General features: G+C 48.0%; 1 protein-coding gene across 1 annotated transcript in view; it reads right to left on the reverse strand.

Moving 5' to 3' along the window:
• The window catches only part of MYO7B (myosin VIIB), a 90,214-nt gene that overhangs the window by 30,028 nt on the left and 36,722 nt on the right, over positions 1–23,464 (reverse strand). The window contains exons 11-20 of the mRNA XM_026510210.4: positions 23,177–23,296; positions 22,729–22,871; positions 20,438–20,648; positions 19,616–19,751; positions 14,776–14,939; positions 12,699–12,836; positions 10,577–10,729; positions 9,842–9,940; positions 7,921–8,015; positions 734–818 (exon numbers count right to left, since the gene is read on the reverse strand). Of these exons, the coding sequence (XP_026365995.2) occupies positions 734–818; positions 7,921–8,015; positions 9,842–9,940; positions 10,577–10,729; positions 12,699–12,836; positions 14,776–14,939; positions 19,616–19,751; positions 20,438–20,648; positions 22,729–22,871; positions 23,177–23,296 (1,344 nt within the window). The remainder of the gene's footprint in view (positions 1–733; positions 819–7,920; positions 8,016–9,841; positions 9,941–10,576; positions 10,730–12,698; positions 12,837–14,775; positions 14,940–19,615; positions 19,752–20,437; positions 20,649–22,728; positions 22,872–23,176; positions 23,297–23,464) is intronic.

Below are 23,464 nucleotides of genomic sequence, written 5' to 3' on the forward strand. Positions count from 1 at the left end.
GACAGGCCTGGGGTCAAATTTCAAAATTCAAGGATGTGCATCTTTTTGCGGCTCCCCTGTTCCCTGTGCTTCAGCCTCTCCTGTCCAGACCCTCAAAGTCTCCTCTTGGTATTTCTCTGCCCCCAAAGTATCATTCCACAGCCTAGTAACTAGGGGTCTTCACTCTCCTCCACAGAACTGCAGCCTCTCATAGCTCATCTGGTCTGGTTTCCTGAGTCTGGTTTCCTGGCCCTGGTTTGCTGATGTGACCACTACATGTCCCAACCACAGTCACATCCTTGACAAAGGCAAGCGGTCAAGTGAAGCCCAACAGGGTGTGGTTAAGGTTGCTCTGGTTCGTTGGTTGAGCTGACACTCATTAGCAGTGCCTGTGGTTAAGGAGAAAATTAGAAGAGCTTGAAACAGAGAATAACTCATCAACCTACTCTGTTGTCTGCAAATTGAGAAAAGACCATCATTATGTGATTTCTTTGTTGTGAGGGCTGTCCTGGGCATTATGGGATGCAGGCCACCTCATTCTAACTCTGGAGATGCCCAAAATTCTGTAAGAGAACACACTGAAGCCCACAAACCATGTGACCTGAGATGATGCTAAACAGAGAGTGTGTGGAGTGCTGAGGGCTGGGCATTTCAAGTCTGTTGTAATGCGTTAGTGATCTGATCCCTGCCTGAGCTCTCATATTCACATGAACAAACTTTCAGCTGGAGCAGCCTCCCTAGTGAGTTCTCTCACCTGCTTGAAGTTCCGCCTGTTGTAGTAGCCTCTCCACCCAGCCTGGAGGGTCACAGCTGCCCGCCTCTGCCTCAGGAACTCCTTCCTAGAAGGGGAAATGCAAGTCCGAATGCGTGTGTAACAACCTCAGACATTTCAAAGCCTTTAGGGGAAGAAAGATGTGAAGGCAAGAGGAATAATGAAATGTTGGGGGAAAATGAATACATACATTATTTTTTTCCCACAAGACTTTATAAGCGAAAGACACACATGTTAAGAACTTAAATCTATTGCCAACTACTCAAATTTGTGAATTAGGACAGTCCAGTTTTTAGAGCAATCAGGAAATTTTTTTCCCTCACTCCTTCCAAAGATCTATGAAAAGATAAAACTCATTTCCAACCTTTTACTCCTTGCCAGACTTTTCCTGGTCCTCTGACCAGTAGCCCAGGTGTCTGCTGGGAACCACGTCAGAAATCCTAGGACCAGGGCTCCTCCCTGGAGGCAGGTCAAGGCAGAAGGGCAGCCCCCCAGGCCCTGGTAGCCTGGCAGCTCCATCAAACTACTCCTCTCTGTAGGGTGGAAAGTGGGCTGAATATGGAGAGGGTAACCTGAAACATGACCCCTGGGGAAGTGAGCTTGGTGCATATGGATGTATCCTTTACCTCACACTTATCTGAGTTTCCTTATCACTTCTAATAATTTTTCAGGATATTTTTTCAGGCTTAGGACAGTGAATCTCAACCATATTAAAAATCATCTGGATAACTTCAATATTTATTGATGCCTGGGTCCTACCGAGTCTGAATAAGTCAGAATCTTTGCTGATGGGTCTAGAGAATTATCTATCTATCTATCTATCTATCTATCTATCTATCTATCATCTATCTATCATCTATCTATCTAATATTTTTTGGTATATACACACACACACACGCACACACACAGTATAAATATCTCCCCAGATGATTTCAACATGAGGCTGAAGTAAATAATTATCCAAAATAAAGATAATCTGTCTCCTTTCTAATACTTATACCAGTGGTTCTCAAATGGGGGTGATTTTGCCAACCCCAATGCCCCAGGCACATTTGGCAATGTCTAGAGATATTTTGAGTTGCTATGACTGGGGGATGGGGGAGGAGGGTGCTACTGGCATCTCATGAATAGAGGCCAGGAATGCTACTAAACATCCCATCATGCCCAGGACAGCCCTCACAACAAAGATTTATCTAATCTAAAATGCCAACAGAGTTGAAGTTGAGAAATCCTAATTTTTTCTTTTCTTTAATGTTCTTGTCTAATTGTATTGTCCAGAAGAACAAGAACACTATCGATTATTAATGATGATCACGTCTGGGAAGATGGAGTAGACATACTTTTTCCTCTTCTCCTGCTGACTACAACTAAAAACGCTGTACATTAAAAAAAAATTTTTTTTTTGACAGAGAGAGAGACAGCCAGAGAGAGGGAAAAAAAGCAGGGGGAGTGGGAGAGGAAGAGGCAGGCTCCCCACTGAGCAGGGAGCCCGATGTGGGGCTCAATCCCAGGACCCTGGGATCATGACCTGAGCCGAAGGCAGACACTTAACGACTGAGCCACCCAGGCGCCCCATAAAAACCTTGTACATTTATATAAAACAAACATAAGAAGACTCTGAAATGTGGAGAGAATAAGGCAGGCCAGTTACGGATCTCAGATCCAAGGAGTGACACAGTGGTAACTTCTCTGGGTTTTCTTTTTACCTCATATTCCCCAGACTAGGAGCTGAAGAAGTCAGCAATCCAGAAATGACAATGGGGACAGACCAAAAAAGCCCCAAGGAAAACCTTCTCTTTCTACCAAAAGGATCGGGGAAGGGGCAACTCAGCAAGACAGAAAACTTTTAAACAAAAACCACTCTACTCCAGTGAAAAACCACAAAACAACTGTGGTCCCAGCCCCACTTATACCAAAAAATGCCAAGTGGGGAGCCTAGATTTCTGCCCTTGCCAGGTTCGTGTCAGAGAAGGCTGAGTAGGAAGCCATCCTTGATGAGTAGTAATGAGCCCATCCCTCACAGTGTCAGTGGAGACCACTGGGGCCTCCTGGACTTCCACCACCACTTGGCAGTAATGAGGTGGTCCTCCCCTCCATGCTGGAGTGATGTCAGAGGAGACCTAGTGCAGAGGCAGGTCTTTCACCATCCTCCAGTGGTAAGAATGCCACTCTCCCCCCATGGTATCAGTAAAGGCCATGTTGGGGTAGTCATAAGGTGCTTATGGCCCTCCCAGCCAGGGTGGTATCAGTGAAGGCCTACTGGGAAGCTGGAACTCCCACTCCCAGCCAGCAGTAAAAACAAACCTCTACCTGCCTTGAGAGTCAGTGGAGGCCATGTGGAGAATTTGGATTCTCCCCCCATCTGACAGTAAATGGATGGCACCCCCACTTCCCCCTGCTAGAGTGGTGTCAGAGGAAGCCAGCTAAAACAGAACATTTAAACAAGACCCAGAGTTCTTATAATATAATAACCCAAATGTCCACATTTCAATCTAAAATCACTTATCCTACTAAGAACCAGGAAAATATTAACTTGAATGAGAAAAGATAAGCAACATATGCCAACACTGACAGAAATGTTAGCCATTATAAAAATTCTTCAATGAGCAATTAAAAACACACCTGAAACAAATGAGAAAATACAAAGTCTCGGTAAAGAAGTAAAAGACATAAAGTAGAACCAAATGGAATTGAAAAATATAATAACTAAAATTAAAAAAAAAAAACCAAACCCTCAGTGGATGGGTTTGGCAAGATGGAGAGAAAAGAGGAAAGAATCAGTGAGCTTGAAGATAGAACAGTAAAAATAACCCAACCTGAAAAACAGAAAGAAAGGAGACCAAAATAAAGTGAACGGAGCCTCAGGGACCGGTAGGACTGTATCTGATTTTTTTCTTTTTTTTTGTCATTGGAGCCTTAGAAAGAAAAGAAAAAGAGGCATGGCTGAAAGAGCATTATAACAAATAATGGCTGAAAAGCTCATAAATGTAGCAAAAGATATAAACATACAGATTCAAGAAACTGAGCAAACTTCAGACAGGATAAATTCAACTAAGTCCACATCAAGATACATCATGGTCAAACTTCTGAAAACTAAAGGCAAAAAATCTTGAAAGTAACAAGAGAAACAACACGTAACTTTTGGGGGAAAATGATTCAGATTTCTCATCAGAAACCATGGAGCCCAGGAGCAAGTGGTACAATTATTTTCTAAGGATTGGGAGAAAAGAGCTGTTAACCCAGAATTTCATGTTACTGAAAATATCTTTCAGAAATGAAGGGGAAATCAAGACGTTCTCAGATGAAGGAAAACTAAAAACACAAAAGGAATTGCCAAAAGAACTATCCTAAAATAATAACTAAAGGAGGTTCTTTGAAGAGAAAAGAAATGATAAAAAAAAACCTTGCAATGTCAGGAAGGAAGAAAGAAATAGTAAGCAACAATGTAGGCAAATACAATAGGCTTTCTTCTCCTCTTGAGTTTTCTAAATTATGTTTGATAATTGAAGCAAAATTTGTAACATTGTCTAATGTGGTTCTAAATGTACATAGAGGAAACATTTAAGGAAAATTATATTACAAATGGGAGAAGGTAAATGGACATAAAGGGAAATAAAATATCTATGCTTCTCAAAGTGGTAAAATGACACTAGTAGAGTGTCATAATTTGTGTATGTATAATGTAATAATAGAGCAACTGCTTGAAAAAGCTTTAAAAAGGACACTATAAATAAATGAACATGGAATTAAAAAAATGTTTAGGTAATCCACGGTAAGGCAGGAAAAAGAAAACAGAGAAATGAAAAACTGAGAGCAAACAGAAAACAAAAAAATAAAATGGCAGACTCGAGGTCTAACATGTAAATAATTACATTAAGCATAAAAAGCATAACTACACCAAGTAAAAGACAGAGATTGGCTTAATAGATTTAAAAGCATGACTGTCTACGACTTGAAATACAGGTTGAAAGTAAAAGGATGAAAGAGATATATCATGCAAAGAATAACCAAAATGAAACTGGAGTGGCTGTATTATTATCAGATAAAGTAGACTTCAGAGCAAAGAAAATAACCGGAGACAAAGGGGGACATTACATGATGATAAAAGGATAAATCCACCAAGAAGATACAGCAATCCTAAATGTGTATGTACCAAACAACACAGCTGAGAAATAAATGAAGAAAAAATGATAGAACTAAAATGAAAAATGGGAAAATCCACAGTTATGCTTGGAGACTTCAACACCCCTTTCTCAATAATTGGTAGAACAACTAGGCAACAAATTTGCAAGAAAATAAAATTCAATATCACTATCAACCAAGATCTAATTGACACTTTTAGAACATTCCACCAAACAGCAGAATATATATCCTTTTCAAGCACCCTTAGAACATATAACAAAATAGGCCATATCCCGGGCCATAAGGGAAATATCAGCACATTAAAAAAACTTAACTCATATAGAGTGTGTCTCCAACCACAATGGAATCAAACCAGAAATCAGTAATAGTATGATACCAGGAAAATCTCCAAACACCTAGAAACTAAACAACATACTTCTAAATAACACATGGGCCAAAGAGAAAGTCTCAAAGGAAATTGTTTTAAAAATGAACTGTATAAAAATGAAAGAACAACATATCAAAATGTATGAGACATAGCTAAAGCAGTGCTGAGATTTGTAGCATTTCACATCAGAAGAGAGGAAAAGCTTTGAATCAATTATCTAAATTCCCACCTAATAATCTAAAAAAAAATAAGAGCAAAATACACCCAAAGCTGGAAGAAGAAAAGAAATAATACAAAGAGCAGAAATCATTGTAATTGAAAACATAAAGAAAGAAAAGCAATAGAGGGTGGCTCAGGGTGTGATCCCAGGATCCTGGGATCAAGCCCCGCTTTGGGCTCCCTGCTCCGCTGGGAAGCCTGCTTCTTCCTCTCCCACTCCCCCTGCTTGTGTTCCCTCTCTCACTGGCTGTCTCTCTCTCTGTCAAATAAATAAATAAAATCTTAAAAAAAAAAAAGAAAAGCAATAGAGAAAATCAATGAAATCAAAGCTGGTTCTTTGAAAAGGTCAATAAAATTGACAAACCTCTAGCAAAACAAGGAAAAGAGAAATATACAAATTGTCAATATCAGGAATGAAACAGGGGCTATCATCATAGATTCTGCAGACATCAAAATGATAATAATGGAATACTACAAATTACACATATATAAATTTGACAACTTAGATGAAATGGACCAATTTCTCAAAAAGCACAAATTACCACAACTCACTCAATATGAAATAAAAACTTTGATTGTCCTTTAACTTTTCAGGAATTTACAATTAAAAACTCCCCAGAAAGAAGTCTCCAGGCTTCCATGGTTCCACTGGAGAATTCTAACAAACATTTAAAGAAGAATTCTGCACAACCTGCACAACCTCTTCCAGGAAATAGAAGAGGAGGAAACACTTCCTAATTGATTTTATGAAGCTAATGTTTCTCTGATACCAAAGCCAAAGGCATTACAAAAGAAGAAAAAGAAAACTATAGATCTCATAAATAAAGATGTAAAAATTCATAACAAAATATTAGCAAATAGCATTCAGCAATATATAAAAAGAACTATACACTATGACCAAGTAGGGCTTACTCCGGGGATGAAAAGCTGGTTCAAGATTCAAAAATTGATCAATGTAATCCACCATATTAAAAGGTTAAACAAGAAAAACATCACATGATCATATCAACTGATGCAAAAAATTTTTTGACAAAATTCAACACCCATTTCTGAGAAAAACTCCCAGAAACAGGAAACTTCCTTAATTTGATAAAGAACATCTACAAAAAACCTACAGCTAACATTATACTTGGCGGTTAAAGATTGAGTGCTTTCCCCTAAGATACGAAACAAAGCAAAGATGTCTGCTCTTACCACTCTTATAATACTGGAAGTTCTGGTCAGTGCAATAAAGCAAGAAAAGTAAATAAAAGACATAAAAATTGGAAAGGAGGAAATAAGACTGTCCCTATTTGCAGATAATGTAATTATCGACATAGAAAATTTCAAGAAATCCATAAAAAGTAAGTGACTTCAGCAAGGTTGCAGTAAACAAAGTCAACACACACAAATCAATAGTATTTCTGGACCAGCTATAAACACATCAATGCCAAAATTAAAAATACAGTACTATTTATAATCTCTCAAGAAAAACCCAATCTAGGTATAAACCTAACAAAACATGGACGGAACATGTATACCAAAAACTAAAAAAACATTGGTGAAAGACATTAAAGAGAATCTAAATAAACAGAATTCATGGATTAGAAAACCTAACAGAGATGCCAATTCTCCTCAAATTGATATATAACATTAATTAACCAAAATCCCAGCAAGAATTTTTTGTAGATATGGATAAGGTCTTTCTAAGATGTATATGGAAAGGCAAAGGACCCAGAACAGCTAAAACAATTTTGAAAAAGAAGAAGGTAGGAGGAATCCGTCTACACAACTTCAAGACTTATTATGTAACTACAGCCAACAAGACAGCGTGGCACTGGCAGAGGAACAGACACATGGATCAATGGAACAGAAGAGAAAATGCAGAAACAAACCCGCAAATATGCCCAACTGATTTTCAACACAGGTGCAAAATCAATTCATTGAAAGAAGGATGGACTTTTCAATGAATGATGCTGGAGCAACATCCACGGGGGAAAAAATTTAAAAAGAATCATAGCCTAAGTCTCACACGCTATACAAGATTTAACTCAAAATGAGAATGGACCTAAATGCAAACTGTAAAACTATAGAACCTTCTAGAAAAAAAGATTGGAGAAAACCTTCAGGCAGAGATCTTAGATGTAACACCAAAAGCATGTGCCAGGAAGGGAAATTTGATAAACTGGCTCTGTCAAAATGAAAAATTTTGCTCTATGAAGACTTAAGAGGACTTAAAGAAAAACTATAGACTGGGAGGAGATATTTGCAAACCACACATCCAACAAAGGACTAGTATCTAGAATATATAAGTAATTCTCAAAACTCAAAAAGAATCCAATCAGAAACTGGGCAAACAACAAGACCAGATGTTTCACTGAAGAGGATATATACATATGGCAGATAAGCCCTTGAGTAGATGTGGTATGTGGGCTGGGAGGGGCTTGGGCAGGGCCAGCACCTCCATTTGTAGCCTCGCAGGACTCTCTGGATGTTGACTGCTGCCTTGTCCAGGGCCTGGCTCCTCTGTACCTCCAGCAGAGTGTCCTGGTTATCCTGCAACAGAGGAGATCCCAGCATGTAGCTGCCACCACTCATCTCCACACCCCACCTGGGGTCCCGGCCCCATCTCCAGAAAGGTCTTTCAGACTTTTTCCATATGGGCTCCCAAAAGGGCAAGCAGGGGAAGGGGCCTTCAAATTGATCCCGATGTGGCTCAGAGACAGGAGCTGCAACTACACTTCCAGTTCCCAATCCAAGAACTTCCCATTTTAGTTCTTTCTTCTTCATTCAATCTGGCAAATTTTATTTCTGCTCTGGAGAACTCAAGAAGGGGCAAAATGTTTCTCTGAAGCTGTGTTTTATTTCCCAAAATTCATGTGAAATGTCACCCAACTTGTAGTACAGACTCATGCTTATTTCAATAGAAACATGTTTCCCCCAGCCTTTGAGTAGGATTCAAAGTGAGTTGATGAGCCCTATTTGCCCCTGAGCTGTGACTTTCTCTGGCCTGCCTTTGTGCTTCACCTGGATCACCGTTCCCTTGGGCTTGCCATCCTAGTCCCTGCAGGGCAAGGACCATCTTTGTTGAACAGAAAGCAGCTTGGTCCTTTGGTGAGTGGTGAAGAGAGGCAGGGGCTTTGTGGCCTCTCCCACCTCCATCAGTCTTGCCTCAAGCAAGCGCCGAGCCTCTTCCTGTGCCCAGGTGGGCACTGGGGACACAGAAATACACCAGCCTTCTGCTAGTGGCCTCAAGGAGCAGCCAGGGAGGGGAAAAAGTGGAGGGATGGGCACTCTCCTCCTCCTCCTCCTCTCCTCGACCACCTGCCCACACTGACCTCACCCCACCCCTGTGGCCCTCAACGTCTATCCCAGCTTCCTGGACAGCACCCTGGGACTTCCCCGATGTCTGCCCTCTGCCAGAATCACCTCTCTAATGGAATCTGGAGCCCTTCTGCCTTTTCTCTCTTGTCTAAGTCCAGAGCCCCAGCACAGGCCAGGCTAATGCATGGACAGATGAACAAATGGACTGACTAGAGGGTCAGTCAGGACAGATGAGGATGGGACAGCAGACTCTGTGTGGAAGTAGAGGGAGTGGAGGACTTCGGAAGGGGCAATGGGGATGGGGTGGGACTTGGGTGGACTGGCAGAGCATGCTTCTGGCACTCTTCTTCTCCCTCCTCTTTCTCTTTTTGCTCACCCACCCACAGCTTACAAGTCTAGGGGCATGGAGGTTCTCTCCTCAGTAGCTCTTGACTCAACTTGTGGTCCTGGAGGGCCCAAAGGCCAGGTTCAGGGGCTAGAGGCTGTCAGCCACAAGCTGTTTCTGTGTGACCTTGGGCCTCCCTGTAAGTTGTGGGGGATGGACGTGGGAGGTGGGTGGTGGTGCTGCTTGCACATGCCTGCCCAAGGACAAGCTCTTCTGGGGTGAGGGGGAATCAGCAAACGGATTCCTTCCACTGAAGAGCTAGCTCCCCAGGGCTCTGAAGATGTGGAGCTTCCCCTGGTCTGATTTCAGATTGTGGCTCCTGGCACAGAGGAGGACACCTATTCTCAGGGACAGTGGGAACCTACCCTGAGCTCCTTCTTGCTTCTGCCTGGTGGCTTGGGGCAGCTCCTCCTTATCCTCAGGGCTTGCCTTAGATGCCCCACTCTGAGAAACTTCCTGGACTTCTGCAGGTTGGGCTGAGCCCTCCCCACACTCCCCCTGCCTCCCTGCCCCTCGCAGCATGGCTTTCTACAACACGTGTGCCTCACAGTGGGAGCCATACCTGGAGCAGGCTCCCATGGCATTGGCTCAGGATGGGTGAGGGGATGCCACCTGGTGGGCATGGGACCAGCCCCAGGGAGGAGACTGAGGACCAGCACACTCAGGAGCTCACCTTCAGGAAAATTTTGGTCTTTCCCACTTTCCATTCTTTGTCTGTCCCCAGCCGCATTTCAGCTATGCGCAGAGTCATCTGGCGAGCCTTGTCCAGAAACTGCCAAGGAGAAAACAGGAGTGGCTCGGTGGAGTTGGAGCAGCACTTCTCAAAGGCTTTCTGGGATTCAAGCCTTCTTCCTCCCCTGGGTTTCACCATCAGTGTTACTCGGCTAGGACACAGGCTCAGGCACTTCCAAATAAGGATAGGGCCCAGGGGAGCACCCGGGACCTGGGACCTCAAGGCCACCGCGCTTCACAGGCCTGAAGCCTTAGTGTGGCTGTCGGGTACTCGGACAGCCCAAAGTTTAGGATGGCTGATGTTTGAGGAAGGATAGGAAGGACCTCCTGCCCCAAAAAGCAATCCAGCCACACATCACCTCCCCAGCATGCTACCATGGAAGTATGAGCTTTAAACTGCAGACACCTCCTAGAACCAACATATGCAGCCACTAGCCTCATCCAGTGAGTGTGACCCACTGTGAGCCTCTAGAGGCTCCCTCACTTCTAGGGCACCCAGGGAGCGAGACATGGGGCTGGAGAAGGGTCATTTCAAAGCTTGGAGTCTCGGCGTCAGGAGGGCAGCTACAGGACCCCCTTGGAACTGGGGGTTGGGGCACCCGGAGGTGGCAGGGGTTCTGAGGGTGACCACCACTGCCTTCTAGAGCCAGCGCGCTCAGGCGGAGGGCACAGGCACCTGCAAGCGCACAGCGCTGGGCAGCACCACGCCGAACCTCTGCGAGAACTCCTCGAACGTGTACCGGATGGGGAAGCCCGACTTGCGGATGTGCACGGTCTCCATCATGCCCGAGTAGCGCAGCTGCCGGATGCACAGCTCCCGGTCGAAGAGCTGCGGGCAAAGGTGGGAGGCCCGCTTCCTGAGCCGCTGCGCGCAGTCGGCGCGTCCGCGAGGGCAGCCCGCCCAACCACCAGCCAGGCGGCCATGCCCGATACAAGCCAACTCAACAATGCTTGGTTTGACCAGAAGTCTCTTTTGAAGAGAGGTATTTGGTCTGAAGTCACTGAAAAGTCCCGAAAGTGTTTCCGAGGAGATAAAAGTCGACAATATACAAACTGTGATATCCACAAGAACACTGAATACTTCCTTCATTCTCAGGATATGCAAAGTACTATGAATATAAAAGTTATTTGCATGTGTCATGTTAAAATGTTTCCTCCTGGCCTTGCCTGTGTTGGGGTGGGCGCCCCTGCGCCCTTCCGGCACCATTCTGCCTTCCACAGTCTAGTGGAATGAATAAATACATTTCCTACCTACAGTCGGAAAATATTTCAGCCAACTTAGTTTCTCCCCCTCCCCCCAAAGATGGATGTGGCCAACAGAGAGGACTATGGGCCTGATACTTGGCACAGGGGTATGGGGTCTCAGCCATGGCCCCAGACTCTACATAGCTTAGCCTCTATAGAACCCCCCCTCACCCTCTGAGCCAGGAATGTCTGGGGACTAGGGGCACACCCTCAAATCTGGCAAGCCCACCAGCAGGCAGCTACCTACCTGGAAACACTGACGGCCAAAGAAACAACTGTTTATGGCAATTAGTCTTCGGTAACTAATCGGTTCCCGTTTATTGAGCATTTATTGGGCTCAGTGTTTCTCATTTAATCTTTACAACGGGCCATACGTGGTGGAGTACTTAGCTCCAGTTTGAAGACAGTTGCCTGGGGGCGCCTGGGTGGCTCAGTAGTTAAGCGTCGGCTCAGGTTACGATCCCAGTGTTCTGAGATCTGTCCGCATCGGGCTCCATGCTCAGCGGGAAGCCTGCTTCTCCTTCTCCCACTCCCCCTGCTTGTGTTCCCTCTCTAACTGCCTTTCTCTGTGTCAAATAAATAAATAAAATCTTAAAAAAAAAAAAAACAGACAGTTGCCTGAGGCTCAGGGCCACACTCCAAGTGGCTGAGCCAGGTTTAAACCCTTAGCCTGCCTGGCCCCCCCACATAGCAGCCACTGTCTCTGAGAGATATCCCAGCCAGGGGTGCTGGAGAAACAGGAACATCAGCCTCAGGCCACGCCCACCTGTCTCACAGCTCCGCAAGTGGGGGGTGTGGGTGTGGGCAGAGCTTCTGGGAGCACAGTCATTATCTAAATATAGGTATTGTGCCTCTAAGGAAGATACACTTTGAATTTCCTAGACTAGTCCCAATTTCCTATAATTTAATTCTATTACAAAAATATAATTAATATAATATTAATTCTTCCCCTTATAAAATTTTTTGAGTCATTTTATCTCCCTTGAGATGGCATCTCCAGGTTTTGGGAGTCCTGTATTTCAGCCTCTGGGTGGGATCCCCAAGCCCACGGATCTGGGACTCCTGGGCAGGAAGCAGGCTCCCACCCCACACCATATATACGTGGGTAAAGCCACCCTCCGAAGAGCTGCTTGGCCTCAGGTCTTGGTGACCAGCAGCTAGCCAGCCTCTAACATCCTAGTATCAGGATCGAGCGGGGGTTTACACATGCAGATTTGCCAAAAACATCACGTGCAGTCCTTGCTGCCCCCCCAGGCAGGCACGATTCTGACTTTACAGAAGAGAAAACAGGCTCAAAGAAGTAAAGCACCTGGCCTAGTGCACACAGCTGGCGAATGGCAGGCATGAGACAACAGAGCTCTGGGTTATCCAAAGCCCCGCCAGTCACTGATCTTTGAATGGCCTAGACTGGTCACCTTACTTCAGTGTCCCCATCTTTAAAATGGGAGCAGACAGCTCTAATGCTGACCAGGCCCTGCTGAAGGGAGTGCCATGACCCTGGACGCCATCAGACTCATCTAACAGATGGCCCCCCATCCCCGTGCCCTCATTACCAGCGGCTTTTTGTACTCGTTGGGTTTGATGCAGCGGATGAAGTAGGGCTGGCAGCCGGTCAGGATTTTCATCAGCTGGTCCAGGGACTTCTTGAACTGGCCTGCCAACGTGGAGGGCTGCTTGCTGGGGTCTGTGGACTGCAGGCAGAAGCAGGGGCACAAGTGGGGGGCTGGGGAGCTTGGCCTGGGGTAGAGCTGACCCCGATGAGGGCTTCTGCCAAGGTCCCACAGATAGGCGGGGCTGCGTTCTTGCAGCCCCTCACCCACTGACCAACCATAGGTTCTTTAAAAAAAATTTTTTTTATTGTGTTATGTTAGTCACCATACAGTACATCATTAGTTTTTGATGTAGGTTCTGATGAGTAAGATGGGGCAAGGTATCCTGTCTAGGGGTGGGGTCCCCCAGGTTGGGTGTGCAAGATGATGTACCAGAGTGGGAAAGGATGTGAGAACTGGCAACATTCACTTTTTACCTCTACCCTTCTTCCTTTTCAGTTTTTGTATCGGTTTTGTATGTTTTTAAAAAGTGTTTTATAGTGCACATTGTAAGCATTGTAATACAGGTATATAGTTTTATAATAGATGTAACGAAATTATGGATGCAAGAGGAAACCAGCGCAAGCCCCCAGCCGGCTCAGTGTGTGTTTTGTGCAATGCTGATTTTGGGTGATGCTTCCTGATCAAACCCTCCCCAAGTCAAATGTACCCGAGCAAATGTATGTACCGCCAAGTTGCATCCACTGGTGACATGAGTCTTAACACTTCTGAGAAGAGGACACGATCACTGGCACCTTATAGTAACAATGGACAGCATTTTCTTGTTGTCCTGGTTTGTAAAATAATGTGCATTTCCCTTGCCGTCATCCTGTTCTCTAAAATCCTGGGACATGCTCTGGGGGCCCCACAGAGCCAGGACAAGCCTATACTCTGGCCTTAGCTGTGGAGAGTTTAGCCTGGCTCAGTGATACAAAGCGTCCAGCCTGGCTCCACCTGGTTCCAGACTCGGGCAATTCCTGCCCAGTCTCACGGCTCCTTGGTGGCTCCCCGGGCCTGCTCTGCACATGGTCCTACTCATGGTGGGTCCTGGGCACTGAGGTCTCAGGAGGGGCCTCCTGCAGAGGTCAGGTGGGACATGAAGAAAGGTCAAGGGCACCTCAGCATGGCCAGTGCTGAACGCATGGCACAGAGGGCAGTTTCCTCGGCCTACACCCCAGCTTCCCAAGCCATTTAGCAGGCCCCATTCCCCTGCCCCGGGGTAGGGGAGCTCCTCATTAGACGATTCAGGGGCTTTTCTGGATCAGTCATTCCTGAGGGGTGGAGGCATGACAGGGAGTATGTGGGCAGACCCTCACCCTGCCAGGAAATGCTAGGCTGCCCTGAGGAGCACTGGGGGCTCTCTGCTGCCACACCACACACCCCGTACTGCACACACACACATACCAGACACATACCACACACATCACACATGCATACCATACATACCATAGCATACACACCCCCATACATACCACACACATCATAACACACACACACACCATACACACAGCATACATACCGTACCACACACACCACACATCACACCCCATAGCACACACATACACACACCACAAACCCATACCACACATACGTGTCACACATCCCGCATGCACCCCCCACACCCCATACCATACACATACATACCATACGTACTGTAGTACACCCCTCACACACACCACACACGCCACACACATCACACAAAATATACCCATACACCCCACCCCTCGTGCACACCAAATACCACACACACCACACACACCACACACACAACAATATAGAAAAATAACATTAACAAAAGCAGATGTGCCCCCACCAGACCAGCACACACACAGAAGCAGGCACATCCACGTGCACCTGTCCCCTTACCACCACCCACGCAGCAGTAGCAGCACCCCACTCCTATTTTGCTCACTTCTGGACCCTGACTAAACAACCAAAACCCCACGTGTTAGGTCTTCCTTGTGCTTGCACGTCTGACCCCCGAGGCTCTAAGGGCTGAGAGACCCAGGAGGCATTGACAGGGCTGCCCACGGGAGCCCACCTTGAAGTGCTGGCTCCCTGCCTTTGCCCGGATGATGGTACCATGGCCCAGCTTGGTCCCTGCGGATTCCAGCTTGAATATCTCCCTCAGGAACTTGTTTTTGGAGGAGTAGACCAGGGTGAGGATATCTGTGCTCAGCACGTCTCGATTTTTCTCCAGGAAGCCTGTGAGGGAAGCAGAGGCCACCGCAAGCCCAGTTCAGCCATCCCTTCTGACCCACAGGGGAAGGGGAGGGCAACAGGATGGGGACTCCAATCACCCCAGAATGCCCGGAGGAGCCCCCACTGAAGCTGCCCTCCTCACCTCTCCCTTGACCTCCCTGTCCGGCCAGCAGGGCTCCCTGCCCCTGGGCCTGCACTTAGTTCTTCCCAGCACTGATATGTCACACCTACATCTAAACCCTCCAACCCCCACACCTGCCATCCCCACCACAACCCCCTCTCGAAGCCACTGTCATTCCTTCTTTGATCACAGCCCACCCCTCTGCTGTCTGTCCCACCCTTCCAGGCTCATGGCCCAGCGACTGGGAGAGTCCTGAAACCCCACACTGCTGTGTCACCCTGCCTGAATCCTTTCTCTGCCCTCCTGCCACCAGAGCACGCCTTCCTCATCTCCTTCCTCATCTCCCGGGGCCCCCGTGGCCCTGCACTCCAATGGCGCCAAAGCACCCCAGAAGCCTCAGCTGTCCCACACCTCCAGCCCCCACCAGCCACTGCTGGACACTCTTTCCTGCTTATCCAGCTGGACCAGCTCTGGCTGATTCTTCAAGATCACCTCAAGCATTGTCTATTCCAACAGGCTCCCCAGAGCCCTCCTTGGGGCTCCCCTGGCCTCTGTGGGACCTTTCTCATGGGCCCTACTGCTCACATCAGAGGGTGGTCTGAGGACTTTCCCTCTGCTTTGCCAGCCACGACCCTCCCTGGGTGCACCACGGACAGGAGTGACTCAGATCCCTGACACCTCCAGCCCCAGCCATCTCCGGAACTGCCAAGTACACTCCAGAGCCAACAAGCAGCCACAGTGCCTCCCTTCACGGTAGGGTTTAGATTTCCCTGCAGTGAGATGCCTGGGGGCTCTCATCAGGGCTCTGGCCCACTAAATTTCTGGGTGACCTTGAGCAAGTCTGATTCGGGCAACTACTTATTCATATAAAGGAACTAAGAAGAGAAGAAGGAAAAGGACAGAGTGAGGAAGCCTCCCCCCCTCCCCCAACAAGTGCTGAAAATCTGGCAGCCTGGCAATGTTCAGGGAGCTTGCAGTCTGGAGAGGGAGGCCTGGCCACTCTTGCCTATGCCCCTGAGCCCAGAGGCAACTCTGGGAGTATCGGCATACAGCCCCAGCCAGTCAGTGTGTGTGTGTGTTGGAGGTGGGGTGTTGCTTCCAACCCCCTGTGAAACCAGCAAGGGGTGGCAGCTACTTTGTTCTTCTTGGGAGCCCAAAATGAAAGGAGGAAAGGCATTCACACCACTTGTCTTACTGGCTCAAGGACAGAGTGGTGTCTCGCTGATTAGGGGGTCCTTAGGGCACATATCCCTCCTCATTATGAGTTTAAACTGCACAGGTCTTGGGAGTGAATGTGTGTGTGCATGTGTGTGTGAGCGTGTGTGTGCTCTCTAACAGAACAGGTTTAGAAACCATGCATGTCTGTGATCGCTAAGGAGGACCTGAGGACCTGGGAGCCCCTAGCCCCTCCACCAGCCCTGCTCTGGGGTCCTGGAAGGTCCTGCTAGGGCCAGGGGCCCCTCCAGCCTGAAGACTGAGAATCCAGAAATTGAGGAGGGGAAGTGTTATGGGCTGAGTTGCTTCCCTCCCAAATCCATACGTTGAAGTTCTAACCCCCAGTAACTCAGAATGTGACTATATGTGGAGATGGGCCCTTTACGGAGGCGATTAAGTTAAAATGAGGCTACGTGGGTGGCCGTAATCCAGTCCTATAAGAAGGACTGTTGTCCTATAAGAAGAGATCAGGACACAGATGCACAGAGACACTAAAGATGCCAGAGACATCAGAAGGGACCAGCCACACTGACACCTTAATCTTGGACCCAGAACCATGAGAAAATGCCTCTCTGTTCCCACCTGGGGAGCTTTGGCATGTCAGCCCTAGCCAGCTGCTAACACAGGCATGATTCTGGGCATGTGTAAGAATGGACTTGCCCTAAAGTGGGACACCGAATCACCAAGAAGGGGATGAAGAAGAGCTGCTTCTCAAAGCCAGGCTGGTGAGGACTGGGGGCCCGCTGTAGGGCTACACTCCCGGGACTTCTAGGAATGGTCCCGCAAGGGCACAACCCTGAATTTCCTCTCCCACTCTACCCCTTTAAGTCATCCCACCTTCTAGGGGGACACTCTGTGCAAACCTGCTCAGCCTGGTGTGGGATTAGGGAGACTGAGTCGGGGGGGAAGGAAGCCGATTTTCCCCACCTCTGCCCCCAGTGCCCATGAAGGGGAAGACACTGTACCAGGAGCTCCAGGGGCACCACGAGGCCTCCCAGAGCTGGAGGTGACAAGAGTGAGCCTGCGCTGTGCACATCAACCCTTCTCCCAGCTACATGCTGGGGAAGCTGTCCTCTGCAGACGGAGGGTGAGCAGACACTTGGTGGCACTCTGTGCCTCTCCAGGCTTAGGCAGAGCCTCCCCAACCTGGGGTGTTCTCAAAGGGAGGGGTGCATTGAGGCACCCCAAGCTCAACCCCCCAGTAGGCAGAGTAAGTGGGGCTTAGCTCATCAGCACAGCATGGCACCCAAAGAAAAATTAGCAGGCTCAGCTTTAATGAACAGTAATAGAATTTTCCATTCAGAAAGTCTACAAAGAAGCTGTCTTAATTTTAGCATTCACAACAATAGTTTCATGTCACTTCAAATAATAAAACTTGGCCTTGAATTGTCCATGGAGGTTGGGATGGACTCAGTGTCTTGTGTTCTGGGACCCTGAAGGTCCCACTGGCTCTGGTGTCTCTCTTTCTGAAGAGCCCCAAAGCCAGGGTCAGGTGGGAACTATGAAGGAGCCACCACCTTCTCACTCCACAACAGAAATGATCCCCTGACCTCACCTCTTCTATGTGAAAATGTCAGCCCCTCCTACTGCCTTGTCTCTCCAACTGAAAAGTATGCACGGATCATCATCCCTGACTTTGAGTTTTCAGTTAAACAGGCTAGAGCGCCTCCTCATTTCTCCATACAAGCCACAGAGAGTGCCACTATGGCTACCCGACTCATTGTCCTGACCACAGCTAAACACTGTCTATGTCTCATTTTTCTAAGCACACCAATTGGTTTAACCACCCCAGGCCTTTATTTCTCTAGTCAAAACCATGCCTGAGCCTATTTTAGCATAAATAAAAATTAACTAAAAATGAATCAAATACCTAGATGAAAAGTTAAAACTAAAAAACTCTTGAAAGAAAACAGAGGTAAATCTTGGGTCAGATAATGGTTTCTTAGTCATGATACCAAAAGCATGAACAACAAAGGAAAAAATAGATAATTGGACTTTATCAAAATGAAAAACTTTTGTGCTTCAAAAGACACTATCAAGAGGTGAAAAGATGGGGTGCCTGGGTGGCACAGCGGTTAAGCGTCTGCCTTAGGTTCAGGGCGTGATCCCGGCGTTCTGAGATCGAGCCCCACATCAGGCTCCTCTGCTATGAGCCTGCTTTTTCCTCTCCCACTCCCCCTGCTTGTGTTCCCTCTCTCGCTGGCTGTCTCTATCTCTGTCAAATAAATAAATAAAATCTTAAAAAAAAAAAGAGGTGAAAAGATGACCCAGAGAGCGGGAGAAAATATTTGCAAATTACATACCTGATAAGGTACTTATATCCAGAATATATAAAGAACTCTTAAAACTCAACAATAAAAAGACAACTAATTAAAACATGGGCAAAGGGTTTGAACAGACATTTCTCTAAAGATGATACACAAATGAGCAAGAAGCACATGAAAAGATGCTCAACATCATTAGGCATCAGGGAAACACAAACCAACATTACACTGAGATACCACCTCAAACCCACTGGGATGGCTAAAATAAGACAGACAGACAATAGCAAGTGTTGCTGAGTATGTGGAAAAATTCGAGCTTTCATCCATTGCTGGTGGGAGAGTGGTGCAGCCACTTTAGAAAACAGTTGGGTGGTTACTCACGCTAAATGCAGAATTGCCATATGACCGAGTATATACCACAAAGAAGTGAAAACATGCGTTTACATAAAAACTGGCAGGTGAGTGTTCATGGCGGCATTATGCATAATAGGCAAGAGGTGGAAACAGCCCAAATGTCCATCAAGTGATAAAGGGATAAATAAATGTGCTTTATTCACACAGTGGAATATGATCATACTGCAATATAAAGAAACGAAGTCCTGATGCATGCTATGAATGGACGAACCTTAAAAACATTATGCTAAGTGAAAAAAGCCAGTCACAAAGACCACACATCTCATGGTTCCACTTGTATGAAACGTCCAGAATAGGTAAATCCATAGGGACAGAAATTAGCGGTTGCCCAGGATTGGGGGAAAATGCAGATTGATGGCTAATGGGAGGTTTCATTTTGGCGTGATGAAAATGTTCTAAACTTATGGCAATGGTTACACGACTCTGTGAATATACTAAAGATCACTGAGTTGTACAGTTAAAATGGGTGAATTATATGGTATGTGAATTATATCTCAATAGAGCTATCACTAAAAAATGAAACAAACCATGCGTGGTCCATTGCATTCCCTTTGTCCCATTGCTTGCTCTGCAAAACGACCTTGTTTTCTCAGCTTTCTTCCCATGGCCTTCCTAGAATGATCCAGATTTGGAAGGAAGGGGAAGTAGAGAGGAGCTGCACCTACCTTCTGTCTGGTAGTACACCTCGCCCGCAAAGTGGGTGATGCCAAATCTGGCATCATGGATGTTCTTGGGCTGCAAGTAGGCCTTATTGTTGGCATGGACGTTGTTCAGTTTTTGCAGCATGGTGGCATCTGTCCCCTGGAAGAACACAGACACCCTATGGGCTGACATCCCAGAGTCCAGCTATGGGGAGGTCAGCTGGCACATCCACAGGGCTCAGGGGCTCCCTCACAGGGGCAAAGCAACTGGGCTCAGAATGACTGAGGACCCTTCTACAGATGGGAAACTTCTGCCCAGGGATTGGTGACTGGTCGCAGTGATTGAGGACTGAGCTGGGAGCACAGACTGGGTCTGCCAACCTCCACTGACAGCTCTCCTGCTCCATCCTTCCCTACAATTATCCAAGTACCCTGACCCTGACCTTCACCCTCTTTGGACTCCAAGCTCTTACTGACTGCTTTGAAAATCTACCTCCCTAAGGACAGACAGAGTTCCTTGAGGACAAGCAGGCAAGCATTTCCATCTCTTGCACTCTTGCAGCCCTTGGCCCACGGGTGCTTAGCAAGCCCCTCCTGGGATGACTTCTTAGAGTAAATGATCAGTGACTGTGAGGTCATGCTGCTGGGGGGACTGGGAACGAGGGTAGAGTCAGTGAGCCTTCCAGTAGGAGGTGGACTTGCAGGCGAGAAGGTTGCTTAGGCTGGGGCAGGTCTGCTAATGCCTGGCAGAGGTTTCAGAGAGCCACATGCCACCCCAGGGGAGTTTCCCAACCTTGAGGGCAAGATGGGGCCTCGACCTGAGGGTCGGCGGGCTCGGGGGTTTACCTTTGGGAAGCGGCTCTCTTCATCCAGGAGGGAGATGATGCTCATGGGCTTGAGGGCCAGCAGGTCCAGGGTAGGCCGATTGTCGTTGTAGTGGATGTAGTCCCAGGCAATGTTCTCTGAGAGGTACTCCTCCTGCTCCATGGTGAACACGTGCTGCACGAAGAACTGCTGCAGGTGCTCGTTGGCAAAGTTGATGCAGAGCTGCTCAAAGCTGTGGAGGGAATGAACACCCAGAGGTGGGGCAAGGTTAGCTCGGTCCCTGTTGCCACTGGCAGGAACCGCGAGCCACTAGCTATTTGCATCCAGCCGCACATGCATGCCCGCGGACGCACATCCCCATACACGTGTACTCCCTCTTCTCTCTGTCTCTGCCACCATCACCTCCTTCTGCCTGTGGCAAACGGACTGAGAGAATGTCATCAAGAGACCATCCTTAGGGGACCAGGTGTCCTGGAGCAGCCCCAGCCCTAGGGGCAAGAGGCCTTGGTGCTGAGATGAGCTTCTGGAGACCCGGGAACGGTAATGACTGCTGGGCTCCTTTGCATCGGTCAGACATACTCCTTACTCTCACCCCATTCTCCAGCTGTTCTTCCTCCTGGGCACCGCTCCTCTGTAAATGATCCCTCCACTCATCATCCCTGGCTCAAGTCACCAACCAGGGAGTCCCACCTGACACCTCTCCCTGCCTCCTCCCCAGTTCCAATCCGCTGCCAAAGTCTGGTCCCAGCTCTTTCCATCGCAGCACCTTGACCTGTGTCTTCCCTTCCCCTCCCACGGCAGAAGCGGTGGCCAGGCCCCTTATTCACCCAGGGAAACCCAGGGGTGGCCTCCCGCTGGCTCTCCCTACGTCCCCCCATCTCCACACGCCACTAGGGGGAGCTCTTTGGAGAGTAGGTCACACTTGCCCCCCACCCCCCTTTTCCAGTCCTCCCAGGTTTCTGGCTGTTTTCAGATCCCCTCAGACAGAAATATAGTATAAAGCCTTCCTGCATCTCCCAGGGCGTGTCCTGGGTCAGCATGGCCTCCTTCCCGTGCACTGTGAAGGCACCCACTTCTTCTCTGCCTCGGGTGGTCACACGTTTGTTGCCACCCTCCTCTCCTTCCTCATTACCTGGCTAGTTTGTTCAACCCTTGGCTCTCACTTAGGCCTTTCTTCCTTAGGATGGGTTGCCCATTATGCAAATCCTTATCATACCTGACACTGGATGTTCAACATTTGTTAACTCAAGAGGTGAGCGGACAGGTCCACCATGTCCCCCACTCCCAGCATGCTGCCTGGAGAGTGCTCAGTGGCCACCTGCAGGAGGGGACTGCAGCCCTGTAGCAAACCCAGCTTGTGGCTCCTTCAAGGGAGGGGCCCCTATATAAATGACTGGATCCCCCACAACCAATTATTCATCCACCTCCAAGGTGTCCAAGGTGCTTGGTCTGCTCAACTGTCCCTCTTAGGGACAGAAACCAATGATCTGAATCACCCTTGAGTTTCCTGTGCCTTAGAGCTGCCCTTGCATTGGGCTTAGTTCTGCCAGCCCTGCCCATCCCCCCAGTGCACAGTGAGCTGGCCTTCACCCTGCCCTCCCAGCTGGTTGGGAAGGCTGCAATCCCAGAGTGCTCCTGCTTGCTTGTCCCGAGGTCCTCATTTCCTCATCTGTCATCTGCCTGCCACTTGATAATGCCCCAGGGCATCACTTATCCTCATTTGGCTCCACTGCCTGACTCTCTTCAGCCCCTGTCCACCCCCCTCCCCAGCCTTCATCCCAGTCTCAGCTACGCATCACTTTTCTGACCTGCTTCCTGCCCCTGGCTCTTGGGCCTCCAGTCTGGGGTGTTGGGACACTGGGACATAGGGTCAGGGGTGTTCTGCCTTGCCTTACCCTTGCCAAACTCCAAAGTCAGGGATGCTCACACATCCCCTACGTTCCCCTGTTGCCTAGTATGATAGTTCATCTAAAGATGCAGTTGAATCAATGCTGCTGATTTCCATTTTCACCACAGCCTCGTGTGATCATTCACTTTAGTTCATTAGGAGAGCAGATGGCTCAAGAGAGGTGACAAATGCTGGGGTTTCAGCCTGACACTTGAGGATGCTTGTAGCTACATGGTCTTCTGTAGCTGTGGGGGGGGCGTCAGGGAAGATGCACAGACCATCTCACTGTCGACAGATTCCGGCCTGCAGAGCAGACTCGCATCTGTGAGAGGGTAGGAGGGGTCCCTGCTCTAGCTTGCTCAGTGAGAGAGGAGCTAAGCTGATCTCCCATTCTCTGAAAGCGGGTGAACTGAGATCTTCATACCTATTGTTCTGGAAATTTTCAAAGCCAAATATGTCCAGGAGGCCAATGGCTCTTCGCACATTTTTGGGGTCCTGGCCAGGTGGAGTGAAAATTGCAGTGTTGATCTTCTTGACAATCCACAGGAAGAGGTGTCCATAGATGCCCTGAGGAGACATGGGGTAAAGCCCATGGGCTTTGAAACATAAGAGGAAGGCTGCCCCTTATGTCTAAGTTCACTTGCAAAGGCTGAATGCACACTGGACCTCACGGACCTACTGAAGAGCATTATCCCTATTTCAAAGGCAAGAAACTGAAGCCCAAAGAGGCTAGGAGGCCCACAGTCACCAGGTAGGTGACTGGCAGAGTCAGGACTTGCCCAGCCATCTCTGCTCTTCCCTGCTCTCCACCAGTGGGGCGAGGAGCCGTGTTTAACAGAGACATGTGGGCCTCTTCTCCCGTAGCTCTGTACCTTGACAAAGGCGTCCCTCCGGTCTGCAGCCTGGGTGATGTTTAGGGGTCTGGTGACAAACTCCCCTCGGATGATGATGGAATGCTTGATCAGACAGTCCCGGAGTGCCTGGTACTCCACCTGGAAAGGCGGATGGGAACTGGCATCACAGCTAATGGGGCAGGGCCTGGCTTCATGGCTTTGACCTACTTATGCCACATCTTGTTCTCTCTTGTGACCAAACACCATATGCCCAAGGCCTGAGGGTGAGAGATGCCTATGGGGCCATCTGGCAGGGACAGGCCACAT

The sequence above is a fragment of the Ursus arctos genome, unplaced genomic scaffold (genome assembly GCF_023065955.2).
Source record: "Ursus arctos isolate Adak ecotype North America unplaced genomic scaffold, UrsArc2.0 scaffold_1, whole genome shotgun sequence".
Classification (NCBI taxonomy): Eukaryota; Metazoa; Chordata; class Mammalia; order Carnivora; family Ursidae; genus Ursus; species Ursus arctos.